Raw genomic sequence first — 26,183 nt, 5'->3', positions numbered from 1 at the left:
TATATTACTAGTATAATCCGCTTTGGAATGGAACCTTGTCGTAGTAAGATTTAATATTACAATTCTCGCCCGAAACAATGTCGGATCGTGTCTATCTCAGTTCAAAAAGGTCACATCCCATTCTGATCGCACACAGATTACAGTACATGAAACCAAAATGATAGACGAGAGGGAAATACTTCGCAGTCCTTCTGTCACAAATGTCCTCGACATGTCCGATTCGCTTAACCTTGTAAGTGAGTTCGATCCTTAAATCCTTATCATTACGTAGGGATTATCATTTCAATCCACAGAGGAAACGAATGTTTCGTAAGTACATTACTTCCTTTTTCTTATTCATATAAAATATTATTAGCTTGACTTGTTGCTTCTGACTTTATATGAAGTTAATTATTTTTTGAAAACTTTTATTTATAACTATATACATCTCTCAGCAAGTACTTATAATTAATAAAAATCCTTTGAAAAGATTCTGTTTTTAAGGAAATGCTATTACATATAGACTAAAATGTTACCATGACCTAAACCGTATAGTTCAACTCATCATTAAAGGCACAAGGGACATAGCATCTTAGTTGCGGAGGTTAGTGGCGCATTGACCATATAAAAAATAGTTAATATTTCTCTCAGCACCAATTTCTATGGCTGGTTGTGACTACTTACCATCAGGTCCATATAGCCATCCATCTATATTATAAAAATAAAACTTAGTCAGTGCTTTACCCCCATTCGGCCAAATTCAGCTCAGAGGAAGAGAGAGTGCTCTATCTGGTACAGATCATCAGCTTTTATAGCTTGAAGACCACTTACCTATACCACTCAGACACCACCTCTTAGTCTATGACAGTGTCACCAGGAGACAATGCTAGGCTCTCCTTTCCTACTCTGATAGGTTGCTTGCTAAGGGTTGCTATTCAATAGAATCATTCTATCGAATAGAGTAGTGATGACCTTTTCACCATGGGCTGACTGTACGTCAGGAGATAAGGAGGTTACTGAGATGTTCCGCAAAAGCCACTAGACCAAGTGAAAATATATTATTAATAAGTGTTTAAAATAAGCGATATCATCATGTAGATAAAAATCTAACTTCTGGTCTTAGGTACGAATTAAAGCAAATCCTGAAATACTTGATGTAATTAATCACGTTAAAAGTAAATTTTATTCAGGCATTGTGACAACTACTCTACACATACTAGTATATACTTAATCACTATAGATGAGAAAAGACCTCTCGTCTTTGAACAGCAGAAGTACATTTACTTACTTCGTATTTTAGTGTGATTAGTAAGACACTGTTCTGACCAGTATAATTCAGACGTAACAGCTAAGGCGCAACGGCTGACAAGGCTTAGGAAATGTCAGGGGCTTGCAAAATCTTAGTAGTATTACGAATGTCTGTGAAAATAACCACTGTACTACAAATGACAAATTTTCTGAGAGTTCCTATGTTTTGTATTAAAATTATATAACGAGTAATGGGATATACGTTACATAAGTGAAACGCTATCTATTATAAACGTATCTATTATAACTTATCGTGATGGAAGATTTCACTTCAAAAACTCTTTGCAATATTTTTTAGATTTTTTAAAAAAAAGAACTTTTATTAAAATAAAAAAAAAACAAAGATATATCAAAAAACTGAATTAATAGTATGAACATAAGAAACGAATGCTTTTTATTTATTTTGAAGTACCGTTCCGGCTTCGCAGGGATAGAATAAGGGTATACATAAAATATTAAAGGACAAAACATACAAAGAAAAATATTTTGGTTTTTTGGGCGAGGGCCTTTGCTCGCGTACGCTGAACCTCTCCAAAATTTAAACACAATCGGATGGATAAGAACGCATTGAGGAATAACATTTTTATTAATTATGTTTGAAAAGGGATTTTTTACACATAATGTAAATATTTTTCCCAAGTAACTTTCCTATTTTTATATACTATAAACTTCAAGTATGCCTAATTTTATACTCCTTCGTGCGCGCAATATTCTTAGAAGGGAAGTTTTCTCTACACAAATTAATAAATACATATTTTATGCACAAACAAAATGGCATCGATTTCATCGTATAATATAAGGAGTTAAACTCAAACATCAAACAAGATCACGAAAGTTAATCTTATACGTAATATCGTAAACTCAAATATACCATAACATCAAGATGTTATCTTTAAGTTGATAATGAAAATATATATTAAACTTGCGTTGAAATAGCAAACATTAAACAAAATTAACATTTAAGTTCGCTTCAAGCTATACGAGAATTTCTTTAGCAGCAGTTGGTGCTTTGTTAGTTTGTCTGCATTCAAATTAGAATTTAGCAATGCAGCACTTTAAGCGATTTGTCTTCAAGAGCATTCTACAATTTGTCTTTCAATCAAATCAATTTTGAAGACGTGGCGCTTTTATAATATGGACATAAAATTTGAGAAATTACGTTCGAATGTTAAAGCGATTTGCATTTGTGTCCTAAAGCACTCTTGGTTCTATATAAGTTACATCATCTAAATGATATCTCTTATTATTATTAAAATTATACCGTACTACATTATTTTCTTGTGAGTTGGTAAAAAATTGTCATAGGTCTCCCAAATTAACTCAGAACTTTTTTTTAACAGGACAAGAGGTCAGGATCAACCTGCGACTATATAGATCGCTAGATGGTCCTTAAACCATTGCGAACGATCGAACTACTGCATCATTTTATACTACAATATTATATTCATTGACTACTATACAGGAATACTTAATTACATAAGTTCTTGCCGTAGTTTAAACAAATGATGCGACACTTCATACTATTTTTTTATGGATTGATGAACCTCCAAAGTTAGCCTCTGGTATATTTTATTACAAGCGAAATGATAAACTTAAAGATAATATTCTGCGTTGCATAATAGTTATCGCCGGCAGCTTCGCTCGCGTTTTGGAGTTGATCGTTAGTTGTTAGACATAAAAAGTAGCCCAAGGCCTTCGGTTTTGTTTAAGCTAGTTTTATAATATATTTCATCAAATTCGATTCAGGGTTTTGGCCGTGAAAGAGCAACAAACAGACAGAGTTTTTTTCGCATTTATAATATTAGTACACATAACTTTCATTTCAAATAAACGATTTTTGTATAAATTATTATAAGGAAATGCCATTTCAGAAACCATTCTCAGTTAGTATTAATTCTCTACGTTTGATATGAAAGTTTTATGGCCGCACTTATCTCCGTGACAGCTGCTGCAAAATTTTTATTCCCTTATTTATTTTTCATTATCAAACATCGTAAAATATCTATGAAGGAGTAATACCTGCTACTGCCTATAGCCTGTATATGGAACTTATTCTACCACACTTTTATGAGGCTGTTTGGAGATTTTCATCGTGATGAAATACTGGAAATAAATAAATACTAATCAAACAGCAATAATTATTATTGTTGTGTTCCAGTTTGAATGGTGAGTGAAGCAGTGCGAGTGAGACAAAACATCTCAGTTACCAATATTGGTGGTGTATTGGCGATGTCAGGAATGGTTGTTTTCTTACAGCGCCATTTTCTATGGGTGGTGATGACCACTTACAACTAAATTGACTATTTACCCGTCCGCCTACTTTTATCATAATAACATTAACAAATAATTATACATTATAATTATATAAATTATATATAAACCCTCATTGGAGCTTATCCAGATTTTTCTGCTCTTTAATCCTACATACAAACAATATTATTATTTTCAAAGTTATCGTTGTTTAATAACATAAAGTTTTTTATTAGTTTTGATATCTCGCTCGCGTAGACGTGTGATAAATTAGTTTTTGCTTTCAGCTATTCAGAATATAACGAACAAGGATATTGCTTGCTGATAGGGCTTTGTGCAAGTCTGTCTGGGTAGATACCACCCACTCATCGAATATTTCACCACAAAACTGCAATAAGAAATTAGTGAAACTACAGGCATAAGGGACATAAGATCTTAGATCTCAAGATCACCAGGACATTGGTTATGTAATGAATGGATCATATTTCTGACAGAACCAATTTATTACCTTTAATAAATATTCTACTTAAAAGAAAGGATATATGTATAAGTACGCATTCGGCTTTGAATAATAAAAGTATATACAATCTTCTTTATATCTTGACTGACGACCTTCGTGATCGAGTAGTGTGTACACCTGTTTTCATGGGTACGCCACTCCGAGGTCCCCACTCGGGTTCGATTGCCGGCAGAGTCGATGTAGAAAAAGTTCATTAGTTTCAATGTTGTCTTGGGTCTGGGTGTCTGTGGTACCGTCGTTACTTCTGATTTTCCATAACACAAGTGCTTTAGCTACTTACATTGGGATCAGAGTAATGTATGTGATGTTGTCCAATATTCAATTTTATAAAACATCAAACAACAACACTTACGCGGTCTTTAGACATCTCACTGAGTTTATTTATTATAAATGGTAGTTTCATTCTCAAGTCTTATTTCTCCCATCTTTCTTTTTTCAAATTATTTAAAAATGTGCATATTCATTCGTAGACAAAATATAAAAAGTCACATATATTTTGGAACAAATTACCTCCAAACTAAATATAAATGAATGTAATAAACATAAATGAAATCTAATGAATTAGAATTTAATAGTCTTCTTTTTATAAGCAACAAATTGCGGTCAAATTTTTATAGAATGCGTATCTTTATTTATATCACTAAAAATATATTTTGATGACCCTTGTTGATGAAATTTTTAATTTAAAATTATGTCTGCGTACCTCTAAAATGCACACCAAAGACGCTCTGGAACGATCTTCAGTTATAAACGTACACGATATCGAAATCATGACGTCATATTTCAACGATATTAAAAGTCTAGGAATCTTGAACCTTTACTATTTCCGTAATTATTTGATAAATAATTTATTCCAAGTACATAGTTGCATTCCAGGTCATAATAAATAATTGATATTCATATAAAAGTTTTAACTTTACGAGGAGTTTTTATTGCACTTTGGGTCAATATGTTCACTTTCGTGGGTTGCTCAAAGTTTAAGAGCATTTTAAATTGTATATAAAATAAATATTTAATCATTATGTTAACCTAGGTTTATTTAGTAGCCAGTTCAGGAGATAATATTGATCAAAGAGCACTGTTGTATGACGCAAACACGTTTCTCACTCTCTATCTCGTATACGATTTTATAAAAGACATACCCAATAACATACAGACCCATTTTCGTGCCCCAAGCATGCAATAATATGTTTGGGGCACGACAAGGCTAATTATCCATGTTTAAAATATTTTATAATTTTCTAATACATTATAAAGATCACACATTACTCTTTACCAAAGTCATAAATAATTCAATTATTGATGTAAATTACAAAATTATAGCGTTTCTACAGATAGATAAGAAAAAAATTCCCTCTTTGTTTTCTTTTGTATGATGTTATTACCTGAAAATCTTTTAAAATATTCACTTTCACTGTATACATTTAGATTACTTACTTTATAAATATCTCTTTGCATTCTCGTTAACTGAGCAATAAATTTACATCGCAAAGGATGTTATGTAGCTTTTCTCTTTTTAATTTACTAGAAAGCTGTAATAAAATAAGAATCGCTGCGTCCGTTATATTTTGTAGATGGCTTCCCCTGCTCGACATGATGAGATCCAACACAAGTGCTTGAAGAAAATAGAAAATTTCGCCATATCATTTAAACAGAAAACAAGACAAATGTGAGAGAATTTAATATTTATTAATACACTATATTGCTAAACATCTTTTGTGCAAATAAAATTGCACAAAAGATGGACTTAACGCTACTGAACTATCATTTAGCCAACCAGTGTCTAGAACACTGAAAACAATCATTACAAATTTATAACATAATCTTTTTTTAATATTTTTTATGACACGAGTAGGCGGACATGCAAATGGTGATATTCACCTTCGTTCATAAACATTGGCGCTGCAAGAAATACTACCTTACTTACATCGCCAATGCGCCATAAACCTTATCAAGGTACTAAGATGTTATGTTCCTTGTACCTGTAGTTACACTGGTTGATACGCTCTTCAAACCAAAACACACCAATACTATTGCTAGTATGCGATGGAATATCTGATGAGTGGTATCTACATAGGCGAGCTGGTACCAATCCTTAAGCCAATTATTTTATTTGTGAAAGATGCGTATACTTACATATTGTTTTACGTATACATAGTATAAAACAAAGTCGCTTTCCACTGTCTGTCTGTCCGTGTGTATGCTTAGATCTTTGAAATTGCACACCGGATTTTGATGCGGTTTTTTTTAAGAGATAGATTAATTCAAGTTGAAGGTTTATATGTATAATACATGCAATATTACTATATTGTCAGAAACACTGATCAGTTAAGAATTTTCTAATGGGATGTAAATAAACACATTTTTTGCGCTTACATTGCATACGCTGGCTGAACCAGATGAAAATAATATACTACAGTATTGTAGAGCTTAAGAAAAATCCACGGTGGTATTTGTCTATCTCTTAGAGATAACCCACAATAACCATTTTTTATCCTTTACCTTTTAAAGAGAAATTGTGCATTTAATATAGATCGATATGACCCTTTACAGCATCAAATTTAAATTAATATTTTCGAAGATATTACAGATTTACAATGCAGAGACATACCGGGTTGTATTGTCTATACCAAAAAGCTATGAACTTTGTATATAGTAACATTTTGTATAGTATAATAAGTATCAGTATTGCACCCGTGCAAAGCCGGGGCGAGTCGCTAGTGTAATATAAATTATACATCAATATGGATAATATTCATATGTGAATTTAGTAGATAAATACATACATTTACAATAAAATGCTTTAAATTACTCTACATGACGCATACTTATAGAACAAAAAGAAGACATTTTGGTGTTAACAATTTTTATTGACACGACAACCTAGCATTACACAACTAATTACTTCTTTGCTATAAGAATGTATTACTCTGTTTTTTTGCTTGTTTTTATTTATATATAATATTGCAATGGCATATTTTTTGCATATTAAATATTTAATTAAATTGTTTAAACTATTATTTAGTACGATTTTAATTTTCCTTTGATTATTTATTTATATTTTTTAGTTAGCTACATTAAGAATACGAGAACTACTGAATACTCATAGAGTAATATAAATTTAATATTAAGTTAAAAGATTTCTGTGAGATATAAAAACACACTCCATATCGAAGCTAACTTGCTACCTATCTAAATGAATGATATATGCTACCTCTGTATTAAATAAATTTGCTTAAATCAAAATTACATATTCGAATGTTGAATAAATTGTCCATAAGCCAATTTTAAAGTATTTAAATCTCATGTTTTGCCCGCATCGAGTACACGAACCCGAACGGACCTTCGACCCCTATAAAATTGTCCTTTGATGAAATGTACCTCTTTGTCCTACAGAGTAGTTATAGAAGAAGCATATTGTTTTATAATTAAAACGATTTATGTGTAACAAAATCGAAATAAAATTAGATGCCTTTATTATTTTTATAAATACATCTATAAGGAATATAAAATCGTGATGTCGAATACATTAATAATAATCATTTTATGAATATATGACTGACAGTATACATACACGTAAAACTTTTCAATGTACTTATATGTGAATTGAATCTAACAATTTTCTAACTACTAACAAGATTATATTTTAATAAATATTTAAATTAATAATAATCTCGTCATTGTATTTTTCCTAATAAATATGTACATCTATTAACATGAGAATTGATAACATTAAGTGCTTAAATATATACAAATATGAGTTAAAAACCATTACTGTATAAATCTTGACTGCGTAGAAAGGTCGCAAGAATGCTAGCAGCATTTCCCCGTTGAATAGCAATTCCGATCCTCTGGACTAAAAACGAACCAGCTCTCCTGTCACAAGTGGAGTCAATAAGGCGAGGTGATATACTTTTCATGACGCTTTGATAAATATTGATATGATCCCGACTTAAAACTTAACTATAAAAACTGAAAAAGTTATTTCTATTTTTAATCATAACACTAAAGACACACATCAAACAGGCTTCATACTATTAGCATTTAATGTCAGGTTCTATAGTTCTGATTCGGTAATAGAACATGAGTATGCTTTAATGTACAAAGATACATAAATAGATAAGTTTTATGTTGTCAAAAGAGCAAAAGAATAGCTGACGGATTCTCTTGTGCCTGTAATTACGTTTACTCACTAAAAACGAAATACAGCAATACAATGCATTGTTGTTCGGAAGTTGAATAGCTCTGTGGGTGGTGGTACCAGACGGGCGTATATCGGGCCCTGCAACTTGCAAAGTAGTTTATGTTTTTTTATCAGCCACGGAATTTTAGTTTTTATTTTAATGTTGATTAGAACTATTTTCTTGTGACTCGAGTATTTGTTCTATATATACATTTCATTATTTTTGTTAATGGAACATTTATTAAAGTGAATTCTAGAAGGATTTTTTTTATAACAATAACAATGTAACTTTAGCCATATTGATATTAAAATTTATTATAATTTGTTCCTTTACATATTATAAAGAGTTAGTTATTTTAAGAAATTTAAAGATTGTTGACGAACATCATAGTAAGTCGACGAACATACACTCAAACATAACAAACATTAAAGTGACAAAATCAAACTTTATACAATATTCGTAAATGATTTTGAACCTCATTTCAGCGCAACGAAGTTTACAAATGGTATTCATGTCCCAAAGCGAGGCGCCTCAAATGTCCGACGACACTAATTGAATGCAAACATTCAAACTTGTTCGAGAACTTTCTAATATTACTCCGAAATGTATAACATTTGAATTTGAACTGAAACGAAACGAACGCGTGTAACATTTTGTTATATGTAGACTGAAATTGTTTAAATATTTTTAAGAGCAAAAATCGTTTCTTATAACTGGTTTCCGCCCATGGCTTTACACGTAACAGGGTAAGGGCTACCTATATAAAATTATATAAAATTTGATTTGACCTGTTGAGTAGTTATCGCGTGAAAGAAAAACAAACAAACAACTAAACACGCAAATTTTCGCATTTACAATATTATAAGGATTAGCATGTAAATTGATACAATCAATATAATATTTTTAAGGGGATTAGATTGAGATTTTTCTTTACTAAAAATAAAGTAATTGTCTAATCATTCCTTAAGGTAGCCCAAATACACTTTAAGAGAGAGACTTTAAGAGACCAAAATCGAATTGTAAAATAGATAAAATTGGAAACTTTACTAAATAAACCATTCAACATCAATGATATTTTTAAATAAAGAAGTAGTAACCAAAGGTTGTGAGTTCTGCAACAAACCGCAGTCTTGTATTAGTCTCCAAGCCTTCTCCTTATAGAAAAGTATGTCTTCAGTAGTATTATTATGTAGTAGATGTTTACTACGTTTATAAAAATATTGTCAACATTTTTTATAAAATACCAAAGTTTTATGAAAATAAAACAATTATTTTATCAACAATAATAATTTATTTTCTCTCTTAATAGTAAGGTGTTGTTTGATTTCATACTTTAATTAAAAAATAAATAAAATACAATAGAATCATTCGCCCCAATGTTGTTTTCTTTGAACCGAGAGTACCTGAAACTTAAAATTTTAAATGTTAATTATGTATGTAACAATGATTGACTGAAAATAGACGGTACAATGTATAAAAAAGGCTTAAAAAATCATTGCGAAATTTAAATTTTTTGCAATCAACATTTTTTTTTAAAAATTCGATCGCTTATGTGTCCGCTCTTATGACATACTAATGCCAGAATCACAGTCTTTTGAAAAAGCAGTCTACATACCAACCACGTTTGCACTAAAACATATCGTTCATTGCAATAAATCATGTAAGTTAATTCGGATTATATAGATTACTATAAGGCCTTATTTAATTATTATTATTAATTGTTCAATTAGTATATGATATTTTAACCATTCAACAAAAACGCACACCAACATCGGGAACTGAAATGTTATGTACCTTGTGCCTGTATTTACACTAGCTTACTAACCCATCAAATCAGAACACAATAATACTAAGTATTGCTACTTAGCGGTAGTACATATGTGTGGACGGACGAACCCAAACATTGCACAAAACCAGGTCAATCCTAATGTTATAATTTATTATATAATTATATTCGAATATATTTTTATAGAATATGCTTACGCTCGCCAAATTTATATCATATACAACTTAAAAGAAAAATGCTATCCACGATTGGTCTTATATTATAAATAATATTTATTTTCTGGGTATATATATGTATATATATACTAAGTATAATAAAAGAACTAAGTATTATAAGTTATATGGGTTCACTTTTCTTTATTGAATATTACAACTACTTATTAAATACTATTTTGTTTTTGTATTTATTGTAATTTAATATTATTTGATTGTCGGAGAACTTTATAAAGGTCTTGTGATAGATCAAAGATATGACTCATCATTATTAAAGAATGAACGATTTAATTTATTTTCATATCATTTTACGTTTACGTTTTAATAAAAACTTATACGGACGTGGGTATTCTAACTACATTTGAATGTAAAAGGAACTAAATGAAATATTTCCTCTGGCGACGAGCCAATTTTTCTTCCACTGTGGTGGACAAAGTTCAACGAATAATTTTCTCTCTCAATAAATACAGTTAAATTGTCGCTATCGTGAAATGTTTTGCTATAAATATTTGGTCAGAAACGTGTAAAAATACGACTTATTATGAGAGACGAATTGCTACGCAGTCAATTTAATGTTAAGTAACATTAATATAAACGAAAGCAGTATTTCAAAATAACACTTTTGCTTGAAGAAATATACAGTACTAGCTGTTGCCCGCAGCTTTTTTTTTTAATAATTGGATAACATCACATACATTACTCTGATCCCAATGTAAGTAGCTAAAGCACTTGTGTTATGGAAATCAGAAGTAACGACGGTACCACAAACACCCAGACTCAAGACAACATAGAAAACTAATGAACTTTTTCTACATCGACTCGGCCGGGAATCGAACCCGGGACCTCGAAGTGGCGTACCCATGAAAAGCGGTGTACACACTACTCGACCATGGAGGTCATCAGGTTTTGCTCGCGTGGAAGTTGAACATAATTACAAATTTATTTGAAATATCGCGTTAGTTTAAGACTTCCTTACATACCACATTTGTGGTTCGACTTTAGAACTACAAGACTGCTCTCAGAGCTCACTCACGAACAGGCTGTCCATACGAAAAACAAACGAACGACAGCTAGGAAAAAATAATTGTCTTTGGTTTACTCCAGCCATTTTAAAGGTGACCTTGTGCTTTAATAATTGTTATGGCGAAGCGGACTTCCAGACTAACCTATATACGAAATGCCAATCCCTATTTAACTCCTTAAGGGAAGAATATCCAGAGACGCTTAAATACGTCTACTCATTTTAAATCAGTCTTTAAATCAAAATGACGGACTTCCATACAAAATTTATTGCCCTAACTTTAATAGTTTATGCTGGGCGATGGTGAACCAGTCAGTCAGTCAGGACATATTATTTTATAAATATAGATATAATTAATATAGGTTTTGTTCTACCCAAATGAATGATAATTGAAGTTTTGCAATTTTATTCAATTATTATAATTATACTTCAATTATTATATTTTATGATAGATTTACTGAAATATTACGTCCCTATTTATTTATTATTTTATTTGAAGGAAATAAAAATATTACGACGGATGGTATTCAATAATTCAGTCGTAGCGAACATCAATCAAAATTTAAGCCCAAAGTTGTTACTTCGTATCTTCTAAAACCAACCAAGATTATATTCAATTCAAAGCATGTCTTATCTGAAAGTATAAAATCCTCACCACTGGAGTCCGGTTTTATACTTTGCATTTCTGAATCTTTAAGGAAAATATATTCAGCTTTAAAGCCAGTGCCGTCTAGTCTGTCGTTGGACCGGAACGTGACCCTCAAGAAATTACCCTCCGAGGCGATTTGGAGTTCCCTCAATTGACCACAGTGCCTCTGACTTCCCTTATCAATCATCTTGCTTGAGAATTGAACGTAGTCACTCGCTGATACTGCTTCGCATCTAAAAGTTGAACTCAGCTTATTATATTCTTGAAGATGGATTTTCAGTACATTTTTTTTTATATTATTAATACTTAAGTAATACGTGACAAATTAGTCGTAATTATTTTAGGTGTTACTATAAACAAAGATTTCTTTCTGTAAAATTTTAATATTCAAATATAAAGCAAATAAATTAATAAGCAATTCTTGGAGGTCGAATTTCTACCTTTATTTGAAATAAAAATATATTTTCTTGACATAATGCTTTATTGAAATAAAATTATGACGTAACATAATTTTTTTTGCTATCGCTTTATGCTCATTTAATTAAATATCAAAACCAGAGTTCATTACCGACATAAATGAAACAGCGGTATTATGTTTAAGAAAAACTTAAGTCGTCTTCCTCAACCGAGATTCAGATAAGAAAAACAATTTATTATTAAAAATGATAATAATCGTTTACTTTCATTGGATGTAATTTGTTTTTTCGGATATCATTTCATTGTATATTTGTGTATCTGATATTTTGCCCATTATAAGCAAGCAAACTATATTACTTAATAATTTTTTTTTCTTTCATCAATATTAAGTTTCTTATTCTGTCGGAAATTATAAACAAAAGATATACTCGTATATTATAATAATAGAAAGATAATAACTAAATAAAGAAATTAATATAATTAAATATTATTAATTAAATATTATATAAATTTATCTAATAGTACTTTCTATAAATTCATTATAAGTAGTTTTTTTAAGTAAATTTAGACTGAAATCTAATTTAAGATTTGCTATAGAACGTGAAATTATAATAAGACGACGAATATCACCAACAAATTTCTATAAGTTTAAATTCCGGTCGACAATTATTTATTTAAATAAAAACTTACGGTACTACTCCCTCGACGTCAAAGTGAGTAAAACGTAGATGCACTCTTTCATTCTTCCGACCATAGAAGAAGTAATTGCACTCAGTGTCCCTCGGGTAAAGGCCGGGGTGATTCGGTGACGTCACAACTCCCCTCCGCCGTTCCGTGCTATTGTATACGAAGGCACATGGAAACTCTAATAGCTGTTTTCCTGTTGCTATAGCGTAATCTGAGAGGAAAATGTTTCATTTATTTTCGTATATATTATACGTAAACTGTTTAGAACTTTTATTAATAAAATATAAGAATACATTTCTAAGAATGTTTTGAGAGAGGAAACAATATTAATATTTTAATTATACGTTGTTTATTAACAATGAGTTGATTCGGACGTATCTTTAAAATTGCTGAAATTCTTTCGCTTCGACTTCCCAGGGATTTTTTTTTTAATATTACAAAGTTTGACTTTTTAATTTAAAATATTAATGTTCTTTATTACCAATACAAGATCAGCGTACGCGTATACATTCTTTAAATGTATAATGGCTTTCGTATCAAATTGTAACAAATTTTATAAAAAAGGTCTTTCTATATTGAATTACAAAGAAGTGCAGTCAAAAGTACCTTCAACAAAAGAGTAAGATATCTTGAACCCTCTGCTGTATCTCGACGAGTAGATACCCCTGAATTCGATTGATAGTTTTGGTCCGTTCGACATTAATGGCTTCGGTACGTCGTTGCCGCAGTAGGATGCCATTTTCTCCAGCCGCCCGTCGACGTATAAAAATACGTCTAACGAGTCCATACTTTCACAGCTGCAATTAATGGGTTGATGAAATAATACCAGTAAAATAAATGTAACCTTATTGATAAAATTATTATTTTCTCTATTACGTTTCCGTATGGGATGTCGAAAAATGCAAGTATATAAATATTTTTGCGAATTACACTAGGTATTTACTAAGCTTGTAAGATTATACGCTCTTATTTGTGCCGTGAGGGCTCAAGGCCCAAATAGAAGACAAATTAAAAAAAAAAAAATTATACGCTAAGTAGACTATAACAATATTTTAACAACGTGTGATAAGTGTAAAAATTTTATTAAAAATTACAGAGTGATATATGATTTGTCATAGTTTATTATTTTTGGACATATTTCGTTCCAATAAAGTATGTGTCTATTTATTGTTATATATAGAATTTATTTCGTATCCTTCATACAAAGGATATTTAATGATAGGCCGTATTTTTATTTTTACTGTATCGTAATGGTATTAAGTATATTATATTATTTAAATATGCGTGTGTATTAAGCATATTATCTACGAAATAATCAATAATCATAAATCATTTATTCTATTCTATACTTCCTATAGTAGAAATATAACTTGAGGTCATAATTCAAAACGAATGTAATCTCATTGAAAATTGAGTCTTGAGACGAACATCGGTAAAAAAGTTATATTAGCATTACATTCTTCACTTTGTATAACAATCAATGAATATTTTAAGAATAGAATACGCAATGAAAATAAATCTTTCATACCAGAGCCGTCTCGGCTGTCATGTTTAATAATGATTACATTGAATGCATCAACTAACCCGTAACTAATTTATTAAATAGGAAAACAATTTACTCTTAATAATGTTTTATTGACCTATCGCGTGATGTTTTTGTAATAGATGAAAGGAAATTGTAATAACCTGAAAATATACATTATTACAATTACATTAATAAATAATACAAATGGCGTTCATGAAAAAAGGGTATGCTGGCATTTTGTTACCGGTCATTAGGGTTAATTTGGGGTTAAACTTGCCTACATGAAAAATGCCTCGACCTAAAACCTTTTAAGTGCTTTTCACACAAAACGTGTTTCTTTTTTACTGTAGCGAGTCAGTTTTTAGCGCGATATTCTATTATAAAGCATTTTTTGGTCAAACCAAATTAAGATTCCAAAGATTTTAATAAAAAATATATGATTTCAGAAACTTATTGAAATCAAAATATTCTTTATTAAAGGATGCTCTTGAAATCAATTTTGAATTGTCACATTAGAGTGTTGAATTAAATTTAAGCTACAACCGGCCCGGAAAGTAGATTCTACGGAGAAGAACCGGCTAGCAACTCAGTAGTTAACTCTTTTCCACCATTTTAATTACAGAGTATGTCAGCTAAGTACAATATTTTTTTAATATATCCTGTCTAGAAATCAATAAATACTAAGTATAGGTATTTTTAATCTTTAAAGTAACATTAAGTTCATAAAATGAATTCTCTACTTATAGCTACAAAAGTCATAACATAATTTCGGAAAGCAAATGTTATGTTATTATATGTAGTAGGAATTTTGAAAAGAAATTCCACGACCAGTCAAAATGGTCTGGTCTGGTAAATCTAGTGTTAATACAATCTTGTATTTAGTAAATATTCCTTATTTATGTTTTTTGATATGAGCTTAAAATTTTTAAAACAGGCCAAGTTAAAATAAACTGTTATATCTTATCATATAGAATGAAACATGGAACCAATCGTGATTTCAAGTTGGTCTTTTTACATCTTGATCGACAGCTGTACAAAAAACAAAACTTCTTCCAAGCATTTGAACCAAAGCGTGATGACGAATCATCTAATTTCCAAATCATTAATATTCCTTCAAAATAAAACTTTATTACTGATACTTTACAGCTTTACATTGTTTCATTCATTGCAAAATAATAAAATTTTATCACAATAAAAATAAAAATCATTTTCGGATAAAAATAAAAGCGGAATTCGTGATTTTGATGAAATGGAACGAATGGTCTATAAATTTATAATCAGTGCACTGTGGTCGCGTGCTCGTTTCCTGCTTCACATTCAACGTTTTCTGTCAAATAACAATGCAACTCGATTGTTATAAATATTAAAGAATTTCCAAAAATAAAATTGTTTAAATTAAAAAAGTAACTCGGTCCACATAAAGATTTTTATTTTATTTCGAGTTTTATCTATTGTGCTACTACAAAGTCTGTATATTATATTCCAATGTAGGACAAGAAAAGACAAGTGAATTTTAGATTTATATACTCCGATTTGCTAATAGTTCTGCTATACAGAATTAAGTTGAAATTAGAGACGTGCAGGTTTCCTCGCGATGTTTTCCTTCACCGCCGAGCAAACGAAATGAAGTGAATTATAAACACAAATTAAGCACATGAAAATATAGTGGTGCCTGCCTGAGCTTGAACCCGAAATCATCGGTTAAGACCATGGGCCATCTTGGCTTACAACGGCTCGGCAACGACATTCTGCCATATGTGTATTCCACCAACCCGTATTGGAGAAGCGTGGTGGATATGCTTCAAACCTTCTCTTTAAGGGAGAGGAGGCCTTAGCCTTAACTACTTATATCCACTAAAATTTGAATTCCTGTTATTCGATTCCTTCCTTGTTTCGATAACTTATGTCGACGCTTTTTCAAGAATCCATAATGAGTATCAATCGATGGGCTTTATGTTAGACCATCCGATTAGAAACCGCTTACTCATCAGAAATTCTATCGCAAAATAGTAATTCTCAGTACTAGTACCTTTTGTGCTATAGTTGAAAGGTTGAGTGAACCAGTGTAACTACAGGTACTTGCAGCTGTGAAAGTATGGCATTGGTGATGAAAGGACTGTTAAATATTTTTAAAAGTACAATAGATAGATATGGGTACTTTTTTTTCTAGTTCATTCACCTTCAATTCGGAACACAATAATACTAACTATCAAACTTGCTGTTTGGCGGTAGAATATTTGATGAGAAGGTATGTACGATACCGACATAGTAAAAGTTGTAATATTAGTTAGTTACTTACTCGTGTGTGTGTCAGAGACATTTCAATTATAATTTCACTAGAATCAAGTAACATCATTGGCGAGTTTCTCAGTAGGACAAAATAAATCAAACTGTTGCACAAAATAAACATTAATTATGTATCACAATATTTTTTGACATGAGGTAGCATATGTATTAAATCATCTAAGCTATCTCAATAACATACATACACAACATGCATAACAAATCAAATCAAACTATACTTTATTCAAGTAGGCTTTTACAAGCACTTTTGAATCATCATTTAACAAACTATTTAAAGTAAATCTACCACCGGTTCGGAATGTAGATTGTACCGAGAAGAACCGGCAAGAAACTCAGTAGTTACTCTTTTTCAACATCTAAAAATACAATCCTGTTAGTTAAATACAATTATATATGTATGTTAAGTCTCCTGCCTGGAAGTCAACAAGCATTAACTCCACGCGTTTTTAACATCTATATAATCTTGTATCGGATAATATGCCTTCTTTACCAATGTATTTTTTACAAATGACTTAAATCTATAAGTAATCTAAAAGTTAAAAATGGTTGCGAAATTTTATTATAGCAACAGACACATAACATTCATACAAATCCATCTCGCCGTTATTACGTAAAAGAGTAACGGATATCCCAAACAAACTCTCACATTCATAATATTATTAGGACAAACAGATACAAAAATTATATTTTTTTCGAATAATAATTTCTTGTTAGCTGCAAATAGAAGGTAGTAAATTTATAATCGGTGAATTGTGGTTGCATGTCCATTTACTTCACGAGTGATGGAGCCACGTTGCCGAATTCAAACACAATTCTCTGTTAACTGTATGTGCGGTCAGTCAAACATCAATTACGTTTCGGTCCGTAGTTACTAATACGAAGCAGAAAATATGTAAATGAAAGGAAATATTTTTCATCGTGATCATGGTTCAATTGAATAGGATTATATTTAAAAAAAAAAAACTTTTTTCGTTCAGCGATGTGTCACTCCAAACAAATACTAACGTGATATGAAACGCCACTTATATTTGTACGAAATAATGATAACCAAAGATATTAAAAACAAAGTCTTCTACAAAACCAATACATATAAGACTTATATGAGAAAATTATAATTGATATGACAAGTGTGACCGTGAGTTATTTTATAAAAAATATTTTTCGTGTCTTAGAATGAGGAGAAAATGTCATTTCAATATCCTTAATTTACCGGATAAATCGTATTATATTTTGACGGATGATAAGTTCTATTAAAGTCTATTAGTGGTTATTAAAAATAATTATTCTATCGTCAAAAAGTTAAGCTTTATATCTCTATTTTTGAATGGAGCGTTCAGTGAGCCAATGTGTTAGAGGCAGAAGGAACATAATATTAGTAATTATTACTATCAGATGATTTCTTAATCTCTATAAAAAAAACCCTAGAGATCTTTCAATACTAATATTTATATAATCATTTATTAAGTTTGCTAGCGATTTTTACATTGATGAATCATCATCCATAGATTATGTAAAATCATTTAAAAACAAACAAAACTTTACAAACACAACTATTAATAACTATTGCTTGCAACGACAACAAGAGTGAAAAAATAAAAAAAACACCAAAACGAAGAATGAGTAAAAGAGAAAAAGAACAGTTTGTACATCCACACATCTTTTAGCTTCTATCAGCTTTAAAGTGAAAACATTTGTTTTAAGAGTTCAACACAATTTAAAAATATATAGATTTTTTTTTTTATGTCATAAGGTGGCAAACGAGCAGGAGGCTCATCTGATGGAAAGTGACTACCACCGCCCATGGACATCTGCAACACCGGGGGGCTTGCAGGTGCGTTGCCGGCCTTTCAGGAAAGAGTACGCTCTTTTCTTGAAGGTTCCCAAGTCGTATCGGTTCGGAAAAACCGCCGGCGAAAGCTGGTTCCACAGAGTGGTTGTGCGAGGCAGAAAATGTCTTAAAAATCGCGCTGTTGTGGATTTTCGGACATCTAGGTGGTGCGGGTGATATTTGGAATTTTGACGAGATGTCCGAAGGTGAAATTCAGCAGCCGGGATTAATTCGAACAATTCCTCGGAACATTCCCCGTGATAAATTCTGTAGAAGATGCAGAGCGATCCAACATCTCTACGCAAAGCCAAAGGATCAAGCAGATCGGAAAGGGCTTGATCGTCGATAATTCGAGCCGCTCTACGTTGGATACGGTCAAATGGAAGGAGCTGGTACTGGGGAGCACCCGCCCAGAGGTGAGAGCAGTATTCCATGTGAGGCCGAATTTGCGCCTTGTATAGTCTTAGACGATGGGCCGACGTGAAATACTGTCTTGCCTTGCTGAGCACACCAAGCTTTTTTGATGCCAATTTGGCTTTGCCTTCCAATTGACCGCGGAACTGAACGAGACTCGAAACATCAACGCCAAGTATTCCGATACTAGCTGTAGCGGCTAACGGAATGTTCTCGAATCGTGGAGATACGACAAATGGTGTTTTTTTAGCAGTTAACGCGCAAACTTGCGTCTTTTTGGGGTTGAAGTGAACTAGGTTTAGCCGACCCCAGTTCGAGACTTTGTTTAACGAAGACTCGATTTCAGATACAAGTTTGTTCCGGTTTTCTTCGACGTTTTCCCGAGAAATATTAGCACGGCCGGTGTATGAGGTGTCTACGGTGCTGTCGTCTGCATAGCAATGAATGTTACTGATTTGCAACAAGTCATTGATATGCAGAAGAAACAGAGTGGGTGATAGAACGCAGCCTTGTGGAACACCAGCATTGACGAATTTTAAGTCAGAGCATGCACCGTCGACAACGACCTTGATGCTCCGATCTGCCAAAAAACTGGTAATCCAATTGCATAATTTTCCGGGAAGCCCATAGGAAGGAAGCTTCGAAAGAAGCGCTTTGTGCCACACGCGATCGAAGGCCTTCGCTATGTCCAGACTGGCTGCTAATGCCTCCCCTTTGCTCTCAACTGCTTCCGCCCATCTATGAGTAAGGTAAACTAGAAGATCACCGGCTGAGCGACCCCGACGGAAACCGTACTGGCGGTCGCTAATCAGCTGGTACTCCTCTAGGTACCGCAGGAGCTGGCAGTTTATAATGGACTCCATTACCTTGGAGAACAAGGAGGTGATGGCTATAGGCCTATAATTATATTATATTATATAGATTTAATGATGTATGAGTATTTAAGAAGCAGACGTTAATGATTCACCCGTTCTCTTTACGGTTGAATATGATTACCATCCTATCGGATTATGAGATTGAAGTAACAGAAAGTGCATTTTCGTTTGCGCACATTTGTATCCTGTAATATGTCCTGCGTAGTCTCCCTTGAGAATGTCCACCGGAGCCGAAAGAGAACATCATTCTTTACTCAGTGCTAGCCCTTTCAAGGTAAAATTAATAGCTGTACCCACAAAATTCAAAAAATAAACTATCACTCTAGCTCACACTAAGTAACACGGTGTGTATTTTTATCAAAATGCTTACTATATTATTAAATGTAAACGTTCCCTATAAGTAAAATACCGTTTACACTTTAAATTCTCAGATGTCTTACTAAACCTAATATTCTACTGTAATATATTTACTTGGGCAGTGACGGATAGTGAGCAAAATAAATTAAATTTCGCCAGGTAATGCAAATACAATGTGTTTAAAGTTTAATCAAGAACATAATGCATTCAGTGTGGTAGCTTTTCAGCTATGTGGTTCTATAAAGGTTCCGAACCGAACAAAACTAAGCGATTTGTGGCTATATCAGTGAACAATAAATTCAGACCGCTCGTACCAGCTGCCGTTAATTGTAACCCGCAATAACCGTGGCAACCAATTTTTACGAGAACAAATTTGCGTCTAATGCGTGCCAAAATAATGTATTTGTTTATCATGTGAATTAATTTATTAGTTTAAAATCAGTATATTTAATAGCACCAGTTGATCTTTATTAATTGTTTTATTATATACTAGCGACCCGCCCGGCTTCGCAAGGGTGCAATACTGATACTAAATATACGACAGAATGTCTAACAACGTTCACAGCTTTTTTGTCATTAGACAATACAAAACCGGTATGTCTCTGCATTTTAAATCTGTAATATCTTCGAAAATATTCATTTAAATTTAATACATTATTTCTCGTAAAAAGTAAACGATAAAACATGATTATTGTGGGTTATCCATAAGTGAAAGACCTTATAAAAGACCTGAAGGTATATACCTTCAGGTCTTTTATGAAGACCTTTTTAAGGTGTACAGTACTATAGCACATTATTTTGATGTATCTCGTAGGGTTCAGCCAGCGTTTGCAATGTAAGCGCAAAAACTGGGATTATTTACGACATCACTTGATAAACCTCTAAAATGATCAGTGTTTCTCTATCATATTGTGCATGTATTACACGTATAAACCTTCCTCTTGAGTCAATATAATGAGGTTTCCGCCAACCCGCATTGAAGCAGCGTGGTGGAATATGCTCCAAACCTTCTCCTCAAAGGGAGAGGAGGCCTTTATCCCAGCAGTGGGACATTTACGGGCTGCTAATGCTTGAGTCAATATATCTATTAAAAAAAACCGCATCAAAATCCGTTGTGTAATTTTAAAGATCTAAGCATACATACGGACAGACAGCGGTAAGCGGCTTTGTTTTATACTATGTATAATTATATTATACGTAAAACAATATGTCAGTATACGCAACTTTCACACATAAAATAATGGGCTTAAGGATTGGTGCCAGCTCGCCTATGTAAATACCACTCATCAGATATTCCATCGCCTACTAGCAATACTTAGTATTGTTGTGTTTTGGTTTGAAGAGCGTGTCAGCCAGTGTAACTACAGGTACAAGAGACATAACATCTTAGTACCTTGGTAAGGCTTGTGGCGCATTGGCGATGTAAGTAAGGGTTAGTGTTTCTTGCAGCGCCAATGTTTATGGACGATGGTAAATATCACCATTTACATGTCCGCCTACTCATGTCATAAAAAATATTTAAAGAATATTATGTTATAAATGTGAAAGGTCATATTTGATTTGTTATTCTTCAAGGCGGAACAAAGAAACGTAACAAGTTGATTTATTACTTAGGTTATGAATCGGTTCACGAGGCACAGAGTACACTGTTTATTTCCAAAGTTCCTGTGGAAGAATTATCTATAAAAATTGTTTTTTTTTGTCACCTTTTACAGCCGTCCTTGTCGGTCAAATTTCATAAAAACTGAATTGAGCATAATGTCTGCCAAATTCCAACTTCGAGGGTTTTATAGCTCCCAATAAAACGTGATGAGAATTAATACCCAAGGAATGTCAGGGCAATAACGTCAAAAATAAATAGGTAATACCGATTTTTAAATTTAATTTCAAAGGTATTTAAACTTAACATCAGTATTAAAATAACGCTAAGTGGTAATATTAGTTAATGGTATTAGCTTTGGCCGATATATTCCTAGTACTACGAAAACAGTAACTTAAAATTGGATTCCGAAATATTCATCACAGAGGGAATAAAACATAGGAAAGCACGAAGATGTTAATATTCAAAACACTCTCGTAACTATTCGTGTAGATACAGACTTGAAACTTAAAAGGTATTTACCTTATGCTTATCTATTTATATTCTACGAAATACTTCCAATTGAAAATGCAAAGACATCAAGAGTTAAAAAGTTATTAAATCACGAGTGTACGTAATCGTTAATGTACATTTCTATGATCTTGTACTGTATATACAAGGCAAGATCGTAGGAATTACGCTGAAATATTATCTTTGATAGCCTAGAAGTTAACCCAAGCGAAATGTACACGATAATTATTACTAACAATATTTAATGAATAATAATTAAATTAATAATTTTAGGTTTTCCAAGACGAGAAGAGATGGTCCAATGGTTAGAAAGCGTGCATCTTAACCGATGATTTCGGGTTCAAACTAGGCAAGCACCACTGAATTTTTATGTGCCTAATTTGTGTTTATAATTCAAATTCAATAACGTGACGCAACCTGCATATCTTATTTAAATAAAATTCTGCCACATGTGAATCCTCCAACCCGCTTTGGAGCAGCGTGGTAAAATATGTGCCTAATTGGAGCCTTAGCCCAGCAGTGGGAAATATACAGGCTGTGAATGTTGAATGTATTCCAAGCGATATGGGGTAACAATAATATAAACCTGAGTAGTAGATCATATTTCTATATAAATGTTATAAATGCAAATTAACTCTGTCTGTTACCTTCGATTTAGATTAAATTTGCTATGGTAAAAGTTCGATTTCCGTGGAAGGACATAGGTTACTTTTCTTTATTCACCCCTTGAGAGGTTATAGGAGTATCGGTTTGTGTGTTAAAGGAAAAGTATTATAAATTTCGCGCGGGTAAATATGTAACTGAATTAGAGATTTCAGTATTAAATTATTTATTCACTTGATGATTTTTATATTTAATAATATTTAACTTGATTTTGGAATTCTGTACAAAACAGCAATACTTAGTAATACTGTTTTCCGGGTTGAAAGGTGAGGGAGAGCTAGTGTAAATACAGGTTTAATTATGGAACATCAGGTTTTACTTATAATTATTTTTTACGGAACGAGACAATAATGCTCTGTCTTCGTCTTTCTAATATCAAATCAATGATGTCAGTAAGAGAGAAATCAGTGTTTGGTTATAGCTATTTTATGTGAAGAAGCCCGCGTAGGAAACAAGCGTTATACATATGCCAGAATGTGTTATGCGAAATTAAATATAATAATTATTAAATTTATAGGAATTAAGTATCAAAATGACATATCACTATTAGTCGGTTATCAAAATTTCACAAAAGAGATACGAAGTGAATTTAGACAGAATCGCACTGCAGGCCGTATTATTACATTTCGGAGAATCAGAATTGCTTTTCAACGTTTAAATGCAACCAACATTCTTGCACCTTTCAACGCTGTAATGATTTGTAGAGTAATTATTTTAAATATATAATTGTATGTGTCATATAATTTGTTAAACTTACTAAACGTTTCAATAAGGATTATAATTACATAGAAGATTACTTTAAGGAATGTTGTGTAGAAAAGTTATTTTCTGAATGTAACATTAAAGTATAAAAAAAATGCTATGCTTATGTTGATTTATTACTTAGTAGACAATAGAAATGCTGGCTTTTATATTGTTAAATAAAAGTTACAGAAAGTGACGATTAATAATATAAAAAAGTAATTATATATTATTTATGTGTTTTACTTTACTATTTATCGTGTATAACCGTTTATGGTAATGATTAAATAAAATGTCAAACTTACTCGATAATGCTCCCCGTGACTCTTTGTAAGCTGAAATCTTCGAACACTATTCTGACGCGTTCCCTTCCACTCGCCAGAAAGTCATAATGACATTGCGTTTTCGGAGGATAAGGAGATGGGTATAAAGGAGAGATCAATTTACCGCCACTGGTCTTATCAGACCTGAATACTTGATGACAGGATGACGCTGAAACGGATTGACACTTATAAGCAACTAGAACAAATCTAATTTATTTTTCGAGTCGCATTTCGATTTCGAATCAGTTTTATAAAACTCCAACCTGTTATATGAAATGTTGCTGTCCTTTTTAACCTTTTACAGGTGAAATGAGATAGATTTTTTTTAATCTCTCAGAGTTGAGATTAAGCTTTTAGAGTTAGAGTATAGGTTGGTGCGTAATATTAATCGTAGGATTAATTATTTTTAAGTTAGTCATTATTTAATTTTTGTATTATATAAGGTAGCCTTACGAGACTACATAGACATCTTATTAACTCAATTCGTAAAATGAACAAACAAAAACTCAATCGTAAAATGGTTTATAAAACTATGTATATTTTAAGGCACAAAGTATATTGTAGATTTTATACTCAAAAAAGATAATCTCGGCAAAGATATCACATAAGAAATTCTAAATTGATAATCCCACTCTTTTTCGTAGTCACCTAAGAAACTATATAAAATTTTCTTTTGTATACGAAACCTTTATTAACTTACTTGCGGCGCTGACTGCTGGTCCCAGAGCGGATAATCCATCAACCACACCTGTTTTTCTACTATTTTCAACATCTGTAAATAAACAGATTACGTCACATATTTAGAATATCATTTTCATAAAATTAATCCGTACTGTAATAGAGTGGTTAGAATGCGTGCATCGTAACCGATGATTACGGGTTGAAACCCAAGTAAGCACCACTGAATTTTCATGTGCTTAATTTTTGTTTATAATTCATCTCGTTCTCGGCGGTGAAGAAAAACATCGCGAGGAAACCTGCATGTAACTAATTTCAACGAAAATTCTGCCACATGTGTATCCACCAACCCGCATTGGAACAGCGTCGTGGCATATGCTCCAAACCTTCTCCTCAAAGGGAGAGGAGACCTTAGCCCAGCAGTGGGAAATTTACAGGCTGTTAATGTAATGTAATGTCCGTACTGGCTTCATATGGGTACAAAAAGTATCGAGATAAAACTTTTTATATAAATATTATGAAGAACATACATACAGAAAAAGAAATATTAATGTTTTTTCTGGCAATAAAAGTTGAAATAATTGGCTTTTCTCTACTATAATATGCGTATTATACTTATAAAACTTCCTCTTGAATAACTTTGTTTATCGATGACAACCGCATTAATCTTCAAATAATCCGATGCGTACTTTAAAAGATTTAAGTTTACAGACGGTAAACTTCTTTGCTTTTTACTATGCACAGATTAACCTAATAATCTTCTAAGTTTAAAACAAATTGTCTAAGTGATTTCATTGGTAAGGTAAATAAAAATAAACGTTACTTAAAAGGCACTTTAAGAGTTCAGAAATGTGCATTTTATTTTGAAGAACCGGCCAAGGTTTGGTATAAGCATTTACAAGAAAATATAGTGCTTACATAATTTAGAATACGAATAAGTTAGAATTATATATGTATATTACTTTGATTATCTATAAGTCTTGGTAGATCGTTGAAGCTGAGAACTGAGAAAAATAGTAAAAGTTGGACACTAACACGCATACAAGTAAAATTGTATGACGTTTGGGAAGTGTCAGGGACACAAGCACACAGCTAGTTACGCACACCACGATAATAATGTTCAGTCTTTTGTTTTAATTATTTTGTAGTTCTTACGTTTTACTCTATCTAGATATCCCTTTAAGTAATCTAAAATACGGATACGGATCTAAATAAAAATTACATGGTGATTAGCGATCGGCATCACCCACTGAGATTAGCGATATGAGACCTGACTAACGTTTAGCGGTAGGGTTTTATATACATGGTGGTAGCAGCAAGCAGGTTAAGTGTAGTGTAGTAACTACAGGCTC

At 32.1% G+C, this 26,183-nt stretch overlaps 1 protein-coding gene across 2 annotated transcripts in view; it reads right to left on the bottom strand.

The window, feature by feature from the left end:
* Window positions 1-9,522: 9,522 nt before the first annotated feature.
* Window positions 9,523-26,183, bottom strand: part of LOC125067209 (suppressor of lurcher protein 1-like) — a 74,299-nt gene continuing 57,638 nt past the window's right edge. Inside the window, exons 10-15 of one of the 2 annotated variants that reach the window (XM_047675666.1) lie at window positions 24,854-24,925; window positions 24,136-24,322; window positions 13,620-13,810; window positions 13,017-13,224; window positions 11,916-12,142; window positions 9,523-9,644 (exon numbers count right to left, since the gene is read on the bottom strand). In XM_047675666.1, the coding sequence (XP_047531622.1) occupies window positions 9,568-9,644; window positions 11,916-12,142; window positions 13,017-13,224; window positions 13,620-13,810; window positions 24,136-24,322; window positions 24,854-24,925 (962 nt within the window). In that variant the 3' untranslated portion in view covers window positions 9,523-9,567. Of the gene's footprint in view, window positions 9,651-11,915; window positions 12,143-13,016; window positions 13,225-13,619; window positions 13,811-24,135; window positions 24,323-24,853; window positions 24,926-26,183 lie in introns of both variants that reach the window. The other variant, XM_047675665.1, reaches the window with a different exon arrangement.

This window comes from Vanessa atalanta, chromosome 11 (genome assembly GCF_905147765.1).
Source record: "Vanessa atalanta chromosome 11, ilVanAtal1.2, whole genome shotgun sequence".
Classification (NCBI taxonomy): Eukaryota; Metazoa; Arthropoda; class Insecta; order Lepidoptera; family Nymphalidae; genus Vanessa; species Vanessa atalanta.
This window is presented reverse-complemented; position numbering and strand designations above follow the sequence as displayed.